We start from the raw sequence: 12,417 nt of genomic DNA on the forward strand, positions 1-12,417 counted from the left end.
CTGTTGCATGATTGTTTTGCTGTGTTGGAGTCTGGTATACTTACTGAGGTTTCATAGGAAAAGTAAATTCTCTCTTCTTGATGGGAAACCTATTCACACTTAAAGAGAGTTCTCAGATTCTGCCTATGTCTTCATTTCAAAGTTCCTTTCAATGGTTTGTTATGCAATTCTAGATCCTGTGCTATTCTGTTTGTCTCTAAACATAATCCCACCAATTTAAGACCACTTCAACAGTCCAGAAACACTATGAAATTATCAGTCAAGGAGTTAGTTGAGCAGGGGGAATTAGTGGATGAATAAAACTAGATTCGATACTCTAGTGGCCAACTTGTCACTATTTCTCCAATGCCTAGAATATATAGAACCAAAACTGAACCAGAGTGAACAGGAATGTGAGCTATTAACGTTGGTGCCCATGGTGTGTCAATATTGGCTCAACAATCATCAGATAACCCACTGTGCTGTGAGATGTTGATAGTTGGGGCATGTGCATATATTGATATGGAGGCTAGAGGTAATCACTAATCCCTCTTCAATTCTGCTGTGAATCTTACATTTCTCTCTCTCTCTCTCTCTCTCTCTATATATATATATATATATATATATATATATATATCTGAAGAGGAGTAGGAAAGACTGATGGTTGAATTTCAGGACCAAACTAGTAGACACAAAAATCCTGCAAGCAATCCTTGGTTGATTCTCACACTACTGCAGCCTACCACAGTCCTGACATTTTCTGTGCCTTTAATAGAATTTCATGTAATTACAACTTGCTCTCTTTTTGTTCATTTACCCCTAAACTATACTTATAGAAGTATGTTATCCAAGTAACTTCTTATGCTGGGCAGTCTTTGTCAACCTGACACAAACCTAAACATACCAGTGAAAAAGGAATATCAGTTGAGGAATTGCTTCCATCAGATTTCCCTGTGGGCACACCTGTGGGGCATTCTAGCAAGTCTAATGTATCAGGCGAACGCCTGGAGATATAAATGAAAGACAAGACATCCGGCTGTTTGTGCTAAGAGAATGGGTGTGTGTCTGTGTTTATTGTGAGGGAGCAGTCTTATATACAGACTTACAGCACAGTGGAAAAAACCCAGGTGTAAGAGTTTGTGTTTTCATAATTAAAGGTTGATGCCAGTGGAGCAAGGCTGGGGCTGTAAGCTGGGACTAGAAAACAGGATGCACCTGTGGTTATTGGCTGACAAGCAACTCACACAGACCTGGTCGAGGCTGGAACCCAACACTAACTATTGCTTGATGAAGGAGTGCTAAGACTGTGGACAGTGCCATGTTTGGGGGTGTGTGCTTGGACTGTGTAAAAAAAAAGGCAGCTGAACAAAGCCAAGGAGAGAAAGGCAGTAAGTTGGCAGCATCTTCCAGGGTCTCTGCTGCAGTTCTTGCCTATGGGTTTCTGTCTTGGTTTCCCTTAATGATGGAATATAACCTAGAGCCAAAATAAACCTTTGCCTCCCCAGTCTGTAGGTAGAAGTTTCCCCTCCTGGCAGCCACTTCCCAAATAACCAATGCAAAACTTAGTATTAATTGAAAATGCTCGGCTAATAGTTCAGGCTCATTACTAATTAGCTCTTACAGCTTAACACATTTCTATTAATCTATGTGCTGCCTAGAGGTTCGTGGCTTTTACCTCTATCCCATTTTGTGTGTTCCACATCTGGTTGGTGACTCCTTGGTCTCCACCCTTCCTCTTCCCGCATTCTTAGTTTGGTTGTCCAGGCCAGTCAGCTTTTTATTAGCAATGAAAGTAATACATGTTCACAGTGTACAGTATTCCACAGCACCAGGTTGCTTCTAGTCGATGTTTTTTCTCAGCAACAGAAACTCAAAGTGGGTCACTCCCATACACCGTTCACTCACATCCTTCTTTCCTTCCTTCCATCTTGAAGCAGACTCCAAAGTGTGAACCAACAGAACAGCAGCACAGTGACAGAGTTCGTCCTCGTGGGCTTTGAGCAGAGCTCCCCTTCCACACGGGCATTGCTCTTCACCCTCTTCTTGGCACTCTACAGCCTCACCATGGCCATGAATGGCCTCATCCTCTTCATCACCTGGACTGACCCCAGACTCAACAGCCCCATGTACTTCTTCCTTGGACACCTGTCTTTCCTGGACATCTGCTTCATCACCACCACCATCCCACAGATGTTGATCCATCTGGTGACCAAGAACCACACAGTCTCCTTTGCCTCCTGTATGACCCAGATGTATCTGGTTTTTGGTGTGGGTGTGGCTGAGTGCATCCTCTTGGCTTTCATGGCCTATGATCGTTATGTTGCAATCTGCCACCCACTGAACTATGCCCAGATCATGAGCCATCAGGTGTGTGCCAGGTTGGTGCTGACTTCCTGGATCTTTGGGATGGTCAATGGCATCCTTCTCAATTACATGACATTTAGAGGTCCTTTCTGCAGAGAAAACCACATAGAAAACTTCTTCTGTGAGGCCCCCATAGTGATTGCCCTCTCCTGCGGGGACCCCCAGTTCAGCCTGAAGGTGATCTTTCTTGATGCCATTGTGGTGCTGCTCAGCCCCATGGTGCTCATTGTCACCTCCTATGCCCGCATCCTGGCCTCCATCCTTAGCAGAGCCTCCTCCTCAGGTAGAGGGAAGACATTCTCCACTTGTGCCTCCCACCTGACTGTGGTCGTCTTTTTCTACACCTCAGCCATGTTCTCTTACATGAATCCCCGCAGTACACATGGACCTGACAAAGACAAGCCTTTCTCCCTGCTCTACACTATCATCACCCCCATGTGCAACCCCATCATCTACAGCTTCCGCAACAAGGAAATGACGGGGGCCATGGGGAGGGCCCTTGGGAGAACCAACCTGGCTCAGGCAGAGTCTGTCTAGCCTGAAATCCCCTGGATGGGTTCAACTGACTATAAATAGAAGTTCACCCTTTTCCAGTCTTACTCTCCAGCTCCGACAGGCTCCCCACAAGGACTCTGGTGTCTTCCTCAGCACCAGACTCAGACTTTGAAGTCATTTCTCCTGATGTCTAAGGCTCTGGCCTTGAGTTGACTTCCAGCATAGGCTGAGCCTCCTTGATTTCTTTTGATAATCTACTTTTGTAGATTTGGAGTGACAAATACAATGCCATAGGGTTATGTCACTAACTGAGAGGAGGCAGGCGTCCGTCTCAAGATAAGGCAATTAGCATAAAAACCAAAGTGATTTGGAGAGCTTTTGCTTAGGGAAGAGAATTAGTTTTAAGGTCAAAGTGTGGAGGTAGCGGATTGGAGAAATATTGTGTGAGGTAGGTAGAGTCCTATTCCTGTGTGGTGACCCACACATTCTTTAAGTTCATGGAGGAAAGGGGGGATTAATCAGTGCAGTTTTATTACTTGCCAAATCCAGCAAGAGGGGGCATGAAATTCTAGATTGTTTTAAAGGGAGACTAGAATAGAGTCAAGCCTGAAAGCACCAGCTTGTCCAGCTTGTGACCATAGCCTGGGAGTTCCATCTGTGTCACAAATGGCCCCAGGGTCAGGGAGTCTTTGAGAAACTTAGCACCATTCAACAACAGAGCAGGGTTACTTTAATTCGTTTGCACATTTCTTGTTGTTGTTATGCTCTTGCCCCAGCTTACTAAATAGTGAAATTACATGTGTGAGCTCTATTTGAAGCTTCTATCAGCACCCAGGCCAAGTGTTGTACCATTTATTTATTTATTTATTTATTTATTTATTTATTTATTTTGGTTTTATGAGACAGGGTTTCTCTGTATTGTTTTGGAGGTTGTCAGTTCAGCCCGGCCTCAAACTCACAGAGATCCGCCTGCCTCTGCCTCCCGAATGCTGGGATTAAAGGCGTGCGCCACCACTGCCTGGCGTGTTGTACCATTTAATACCCTTGTTTTCTTCCTAAGCTGGGTCCTGGTAGCTGGACCTTTATTAACCACCTCAATAAGCTTCCTTATACGACTTCTTCCTTGCCTAAGCAGAGTTACTGGCAGGGTGCAGGAGGATGGAGAGACAGTCTGTGGATACATTTAGTTTCCTAGCTCCTTTGATTGCCCAGGTTCTCAACCATGATCCCAGAGTCACAGATATCTCTGCTCCCTTCCCTTTCCTCTTAAGGTGGTGCATGATTGAAGAGGAAATAGGAAACATGACTAATCTATAAGCCCAACTTTAAATATGTAGTTTAAATATTCTTATAAATGTAGAGACATATGTGTAATTGTAATGCTACCAAACAACCAAGGAAAAAAGTCAGGCTTTGAACATTGCTATAGTTAGGATCTTAGATGTCCGTAAAGGCCCATAAGTTGAAGGCTTCGTTGTACTTTCTATCTGGGTTGTTCCCCCGCAGGCTCCTGTTTTGAACACTCGGTCCCCAGCTTGTGCACTGTTTAAATGGCTCTGGCGCTTTGAGGCAGGGAAGTAGGGCGCCAAGCATGTGCTTGTAGAGGCAATACTCATCCCTGGTTTGGATCTTGGGCTCCTCTTCCTGGTCTGTACCAGGTGAGCAGCTGCTGTCCCTCGCTCCCAATACCACAGATGGAGTCGCTCCTGTCACCATAGTCTCTTCCACCTTGAAGAACTAGAATCTCTCTGAAACCATGAGTGAAATAAATAATGCTGGTGGCAGGCATTTGATCACAGGGACTCAAGGGAAACTAAGGCAGGCTTAGTTCCCACAGTGCTGCCACAGAAAGATCTCTTTGTCAGAGATTGGGCCAATGGGAGTGCCTTAAGTTATTGGGGTCTTGCCCTTAAATGGAACGTGAGACCCCGATCTCTTCCCTGCCCTCTTTTGCTTCCTAGCGACAAAATGAGAAGACTTTTCTGCCATACGTTCTGGCAATAGTCTGCTGCCTCACCACGGGCCTAAATAAACAAAGCCAATCAATTAACAGCCAAAACTTTCAACTAACCGAAACGGACTTTTTCTCTGTAAATACGAATTATCATGGATATTTTTGTTATAGTTATGGGAAACTCACACAAGTATAGTAGAAAGGGACCAAGTCAACTTTGGAAATGATGTTTACCTAACACTGAGACCAAACTTGACAAAACCAAAATAATCTCTTTGTGAAGTTGCAAGGTTCCTAGGGGAAAAACTTAATGAATTCTATTCTATACTGTATTAACAGATGTTTTATGACTTCCTAGGGAAATGTGGACAAACATCTGTTCATCTCAGAGAGGACAGAACAGACCAAAGAAATTATTCTGTCCAAATCTAGGGTAGTGAACCAATGAATTTATTGGGGTTACTGACAGGAACATGTGTGACTCAAAGGCAGCATGTCATCAAAAAGCTCACCACAGAATAGGTGACAACTCACAAAAGCTGCTGTCTCCCATGAACTCTTAGCCCAGCTCTCAAGTGGAGAGTCTTCTACCCTTTACCACATGATTATTCAACCTTGGGGAGGGGCCATGTGAATCTGCTAGATTCCATGAGCTTCCTGAGCCTTGTGAGTTTCCCAGGCTTTTCAGTCTTATAAGCTACCCCACTCCCCATGCCTTTAGGAGAGAAGTTCAAAAGAAATAGATACAAAAGATGAGACTTACATTATGGCCTAAATGCAGCTTATCCTATAGCTTCAACATTCCAATGAACATTAGAAAAATAGTTACTATAAATCACCACATTTCCAGAAAAAATATTGAAAAACACACAATCAACTGTGCCGTAGCTTCAGGAAAACCATTTATTTGGCTGAAAATGCATACTTATAATTTTTAAGGAAGGCACTTTGAGCAGACCAGGGATGGAGGAACATGTCATTAAAGTATTAAAGAGATTCTTGAACCAGGTATGGTGATGCACACCTTTAATCCCAGCAATCAGTAGGCAGAGGCAGAAAGATCTCTGTGAGTGCAAGGCCAGCCTGGCCTACAAAGCAAGTTCCAGCACAGCTAGGGTTGCACAGAGAAACTCTGTTTTGAAAGATCAACCCCCCCCAAAAGAATATTAAAGAGGTATCTACAGAAAACCAGCTGGCAAACACAATCTCTAATAGTAATCATCAAAATCATTACCTTGAAGACCAAATAAGCTCAACTCTAGGAGCATCACAGGAAGGGCGAGGAAAGAACTTCATCATCAAAGGATGAGGCGTGTGGTAGTATTTTGTTTATGATATAACAACTAAAGCTGGCCTGAAGATCAGAGTGCAAAGCCAGCCACACTAGCTAGCCACAGAGGCCAGGCAGTGGTGGCACACACCTTTAATCTCACCACTCAGAAGACACAGGCAGACAGATCTCTGTTAGCTCAGGCCACCCTGAGCTTCATGAAATTGATCCAGTCTAAGAGAAACAGAGCTCACACAAAGGTGAACTCAGCACTTGGGATCCCTTTAATCCCAGCACTAGAGAGGAATGTAAGGTGGGAAGAGACAGGAGTACATTGCAGTCTATGGTTTGGTGGAGAGCGGTGAAGTCTGGAGATTCAGTCTGAGGACAGAATCACTCCTTCAGCCTGAGCATTAGTAGAGCTGAAAACTCTCTAGTGGCTGGCCAGTTTGCTTATCTGATCTTCAGCTTTAGCCCCAATATCTGTCTCTGAGATTTTTATTATTCATGCTACAGAGGAGGGCTAAGAAATGCTGTCATGTGGATATGACTTGACTGTTGAAGTCATGAACTGACACCAACTCTGTTTACCTACCCAAGACTGAACCTGTAAACATTCCAGTATGGGCGAAGGAGGGTCTACTAGCCAAGGGACAGTTAGTAGGTGCTGATAGAAGGAAGTTATTTTTTCTAGTGCAAAAAACAGCCATTGACAGTAGGTTTTTATTAGAGCCTTTAGTGTGTTGAGATATGCTCCCTCCACATCTTTCCTTTTCACGACTTTTGCTATGAAAGGATATTAGATTTTGTCAAAGGCCTTTTCTGTGCCTACTACAAAAATGATCTTGTGATTTCTGTCTTTGAGTCCATTTCTGTGAGTGGCATTTGTTGATTTGTTTGTATTGACTTATCCCTGATAAAATGGCTTGCAAGTATTTTCTTTTTTTTACAATCTTACTTTACATATCAATCCCCCAGTTCCCTCTCCCTCCCATCCTTCCATGGCCCCCACTGCCCCCCAAACAGCCCCCCCACTCCCCAAGGATAGTGAGACCTTCCATGGGGGATCATCAAAGTCTGTCACATCATTTGAGGGAGGGCCTAGGCCCTCCTCCATACATCTGGGCTGAAATAGTATCTCTCCATAGGGAATGGGCTCCCAAAGTCCATTTGTGCACTAAGGATCATTGAGAATTTTTGCATCTATATTCATTAGGAAGATTGATCTTAATTTTCTTTGTTGTTGTTGTTGTTGTTGTGAGTTTATCTACTTTGATATCAGCACAATACTGGTTTCATAAAGAGTTGGGAATGGGAAAGATGGTTCAGAGGTTGAGCATGTACTATTGTTGCAGAGAGCCCTACTTGAATTCCCAGCACCCACATCAGGTGGCTCACAACTGCCTGCAACTCCAGCTCCAGGTGGATCTGACTCTTTGGGTCTCTTCAGACACCTGAACTCACTTGTACATACCTAAACACACACACACACACACACACAAAGTTCGGAAGCATTTTTTCCTTTTCTGTATTATGTAATAACTTGAGACATAGTGTTATTACTTCTTTGAAGGCCTTGTGAATTATGCAAGAAATATATATAGAAATGGACCCTTTTAGTTCAGAGATTTTTTTAAATTACTACTTCAATCTCAGTGCTTGTTATAAATCTGTTTAAGAGTCTAAAATGGCTGACATACACTTAAGAAAGTACTCAACATCCTTAGCCATCAGGGAAATGCAAATCAAAACAACTTTGAGATACCATCTCACTCCTATCAGAATGGCTAAAATCAAAAACAACAATGACAGTTTATGCTGGAGAGGATGTAGAGAAAGGGGAGCACTCCTCCACTGCTGGTGGGAGTGCCAACTTGTACAGCCACTTTGAAAATAAGTATGGAGTTTCCTCAGGAAAATGGGAATCAGTCTACCACAAGATCCAGCAATTCCACTCTTAGGCATATACCCAAAAGACGCACATTCATACAATAAGGACATCTGTTCAACTATGTTCATAGCAGCATTATTTATAATAACAAGAACCTGGAAGCAACCTAGATGCCCTTCAACTGAAGAGTGGATAGAGAAAATGGGGTACATTTACACAATAGAGTACTACTCAGTGCAAAAAAACAATGGAATCTTAAAATTCGCAGGCAAATGGATGGCACTTGAAGAAACCATCCTAAGTGAGGTAACCCAGTCACAAAAAGACAAACATAGTATTTACTCACTCAGATATGGATTTTAGACATGGATCAGGGGAGTACCAGCCTACAATTCTTCTGCCAGAGAGTCTGGGAAACAGGGAGGACCTTAAGAGAGGTTTGCATGGTACCCCAGAGAAGGAGAATGGGACAGGATCTCCTGAGCAGATTGGGAGCATGGGGGGAGGGGAGAGAGAGCTGGGAAAAAGAAAGGGAGAGAAGAGGACATGGGGGAGCAGGAAGGTTGAGTAGGGGGAAGAATAGAGGAGAGCAGGATGAGAGATACCATAATAGAGGGAGTCATTATAGGTTTTATGAGAGATCTTGCACTAGTGAGATTTCCAGAGATCTACAAGAATGACACCAACTGACAATTTAGCAATAGTGGAGAGTCTACTTAAATCCCCTTCCCCGATAATGAGATTGATGACTACCTTATAAGCTATCCTAGAGCCTTCATCCAGTGGCTGATGGAAGCAAAGACAGACACCCACAGCTAAACACTGAACTGCACTCCTGGAACCCAGTTGCAGATAGGGAGGAATGATGAGCAAAAGGGTCAAGACCAGTCTGGTGAGATCCACAGAGACAGCTGACCTGAACAAGGGTGAACTCAATGACCCCAGACTGATGACTGTGAGTGAGGCCAGCATTGGACTGACCCAGACCCCCTGAATGTGGGTGTCAGTGAGGAGGCCTCAGTAATTTATGGGGGCTTGGGTAGTTGATCAGTATTTATCCCTGGCATACGAATGGACTTGGGGAGCCCATTCTACATGAAGGGATGCTCTCTCAGCCTGGATACATGGGGTTGGGCTTAGACCCTGCCCCAGATGATATGTCAGACTTTGGAGATCCCCCATGGAGGGCTTCACCCTCCCTGAAGAGTGGAGGGGGAAAGGGGTGAAGGGTTAGGGGGCCTGGAGGTCGGGGGAGGAGGGGAGGGAGAGGTAGCTGGGATTGACATGTGAAGCAAGCTTGTTTCTAATTTAAATAAAAAATTAAAAATCTGTTTAAATTATTTACTTCATCTTCGTATAGATTTAGTAGGTTATGTGCATCGAAGTAATTCATCTAGTTCTTTTAGATTTTCCAGTTTAGTGGAATGTATGTTTTTAAATGTTTTCTCTGAAGTTCATTGGTATTTGTTGCAATATCCCCCCTTTGATCTCTCATCTTATTAAATTGTATAATTTGTGTCTTATTCTGTTAATTTGCCCAAGTGTTATCAATCTTTTCTTTGTGTCATTACTTAATTTTAGTGTACATTATGTGTGTAAATGTGGGCACGTGTGCCACGGTATACACGTGGGAGTCAAAAGACAACTTTTAGGTGTTGGTTCTCTTCCTCCACTTCACTAAGACAGGGTATTTTTTGTTCTCTTGCTTCTACCACTCTGGATTCTTGACTAGGTAGCTTCCAGATCATTGCCTTGCTTCTGTCTAGACCATCTTGCCATTGACGTACTGGAACTACAGATATGATCACCACATACAGTTTTTTGTGAGTTTGAGATCAAACTCAGGTTTTCAGGTTTGTATAACCCACCAAATCATCTTGCCAGCCCTGATTTCTTGTAGCTTGTTGTTTTCTCATTTCATTAATTTCTGCTATTTTAATTTCTTCCTATCTACTGCTTTTAAGTTCAATCTGTTCTTGCTTTTCCAAAGTCTTAAGGTCCATCCCCATTATTGACTCTTTCTGTTGTTGCTTTTTTAAAAAAAATATAGGCTATACTGTGTAAATATAGCCATAAATGTCCCTCTTAGGATGCCTCTGTATCTCATAGGTTTTCATACACTGTAATTTCACTTTCATTCATTTCTAGGATATTTTTAGAATTTCTTTCTTGATTTCTTTGATGATTCATTCCCCTTCAAATAGTGCGTTCTTTAATCTCCGTTACTTTGTGAATATTCTGTATTCTCTTGCTGGTGATATTCAGTTGTATGGTCAGATAGGATGTAGAAAATTATTTCAATTTTCCTGTTTGTTGAGATTTGTTTTGTGTTCTCATATGTGGTCTATTTTAAAGAATGTTCCATGGACTTCTGAGAGGAATGTGTGTTCTGTAGTCGTTGGGTAGACTGTTCTACTTATGTTTGTTAGGTCTATTTAATTTATAATGCTACTTACCTCCATTGTTTGTTTATTTTTTGCCCAGATGGCCTATCTGTAAGTGAGGGTAAGATATGAAAATCACCTATTGATGTGGTAAAAACACATGTTATCATTAAAAGGAATGTTAAGATTAAAACAAGATAAAAGATAAAACACTGAGGATGGCTGAGTAGGAGCTAGCCAGAAGTGCCAGATACTAGGATATATAGAGATAGATAGATAGATAGATATATCAGATAATAGGATATATAGAGATAGATATACCAGATAATAGGATATAGATATAGATATGTACATCAGATAATAGAATGACGAAATAGAGGCTGATTAATATGTGACTATAATTCTAGCTATCTCAGACTCTGGACAGCAGAAGGTTGAACTTGCTCTTTCCTGATGGTAGTGGCACTGACAGGCTGTGGCTTACCTACATTTTCTGCTTAGGGGTGGTCTTAGTTAAGGTTACTCTTGCTGTAATGAAAACCAAAGCAACTTGGGGAGGAGAGGGTTTATTTGGCTTACACTTCCACATCATAGTTCATCAGAATAGGACCTCAAGCAGGGCAGGAATCTGGAGACAGGAGCTGTTGCAGAGGTCATGGAGGGGAGCTGCTTACTGACTTTGCTTCCCATGACTTGCTCAACCTGTTTTCTTATAGAACCCAGGGTTACCAGCCCAGGGGTGGCAGCACCCACAATAGGCTGAGCCCTCCCCAATCAATCATTAATTAAGAAATATCTGATTTGCCTCCAGCCTGATCTTAAGGAGACACTTCTCTTTTTAAATTTTATTTATTTATATTTTATGCATGAATGTTCTGCATTTATACCTGCAGGCCAGAAGAGGGCATCAGATCCCATTATAGATGTTTGTGAATCACCATATGGTTACTGGGAATTGAACTCAGGACCTCTGAAAGAGCAGCCATTCACTTAACCTCTGAGCCATCTCTTCAGTCCTTTGAAATTTTATTTATATTTTATGTATGAGAGGGAGACATTTCTCTTTTTTTTTTCAACTTTAAAGACTGGGTTTATTTGGAGAAAAACAAAAACCCCTCAACCCAGAGGATGGGGTTTTACATCTCAAGACATCTCCCAAGTAATGTCTACAGATTACAAATCATTTTCATAGAAGATATTTTTGTACAAATTTTACATTATGTAAGTCAACCCCAGTTTTTATTTTAACAGATAAGCAAAGTAGGAGAGTATGGGACAGAACAGCTTTCTTCTGGATGCAACTCTCTGGAAGGGAAATAGACATGAAGAGGGAAACTACCTTTTCATTGTCTACAACCAAAGGTTTAAAAAAAAACCCATTCAATGGCGGGTCTCTCTAAAAGCCCACTTCCCAGCTACTAGCCAATCAAGTCCACTGGATGAGTGACTTGCTATGCCCACTGCTGCAGTACATGAAACCAACGCTCCTGCAGAGCGGGTCTAGGGTTTACAGTTAAGACTAGGTCTCATTTGCCTGCAGGTACCCGATGTCCCTCAACAGGAAAGCTTGCTGTCAAGGAGCAGATCAAAGCAGACAGGTCAAGCTACTGTACTCAAGAGAAGCCAGACCTCACTCAATAGTTCTCTACATCATCCTTTATTCTTGAAAGAAGTCAAGAAACCAACCCCTCCCCAAGCAGAAAAGCACAGTCTAGGTCACATTATAAGCCCAAGCACCAGCATAGAGTTCCAGTGAAGGAAACCTAGAAATCTTAAACACCCCAATCAAGGCTGAAGACCTTTAACTCAACTCTTTCCATTACGTGCCCCCATTCGCCACCCAAGTCCATCAACGGAAATACTCTGACCTCCAAGGGGGTGAAAGCAGCAGGAGCAGGAATTAAAGACACCATAGAGCTGGTCTGTTTGACAAAAGCAGTGATTCCCCAGGCCACAGCTTCTGGAGGCCAAGGTTAAAAAAAAAAAAAAAAAGCTGTGAGAGCAGGTGTGTGACTTACAGAGACTGCTCTTGGAAGGCTGACAATGTCATCAAGAACTTGAGATGACCAGAGTGACAAAG

At 42.6% G+C, this 12,417-nt stretch overlaps 1 protein-coding gene across 1 annotated transcript in view; it reads left to right on the plus strand.

Moving 5' to 3' along the window:
• Positions 1–2,880, plus strand: part of LOC106020872 (olfactory receptor 10AD1) — a 45,522-nt gene extending 42,642 nt beyond the window's left edge. The window contains exon 4 of the mRNA XM_013111107.2: positions 1,914–2,880. Within this exon, the coding sequence (XP_012966561.2) occupies positions 1,914–2,880 (967 nt within the window). The remainder of the gene's footprint in view (positions 1–1,913) is intronic.
• The last annotated feature ends 9,537 nt before the right edge of the window (positions 2,881–12,417 follow it).

This window comes from Mesocricetus auratus, unplaced genomic scaffold (assembly GCF_017639785.1).
Source record: "Mesocricetus auratus isolate SY011 unplaced genomic scaffold, BCM_Maur_2.0 Super-Scaffold_100010, whole genome shotgun sequence".
Lineage (NCBI taxonomy): Eukaryota > Metazoa > Chordata > Mammalia > Rodentia > Cricetidae > Mesocricetus > Mesocricetus auratus.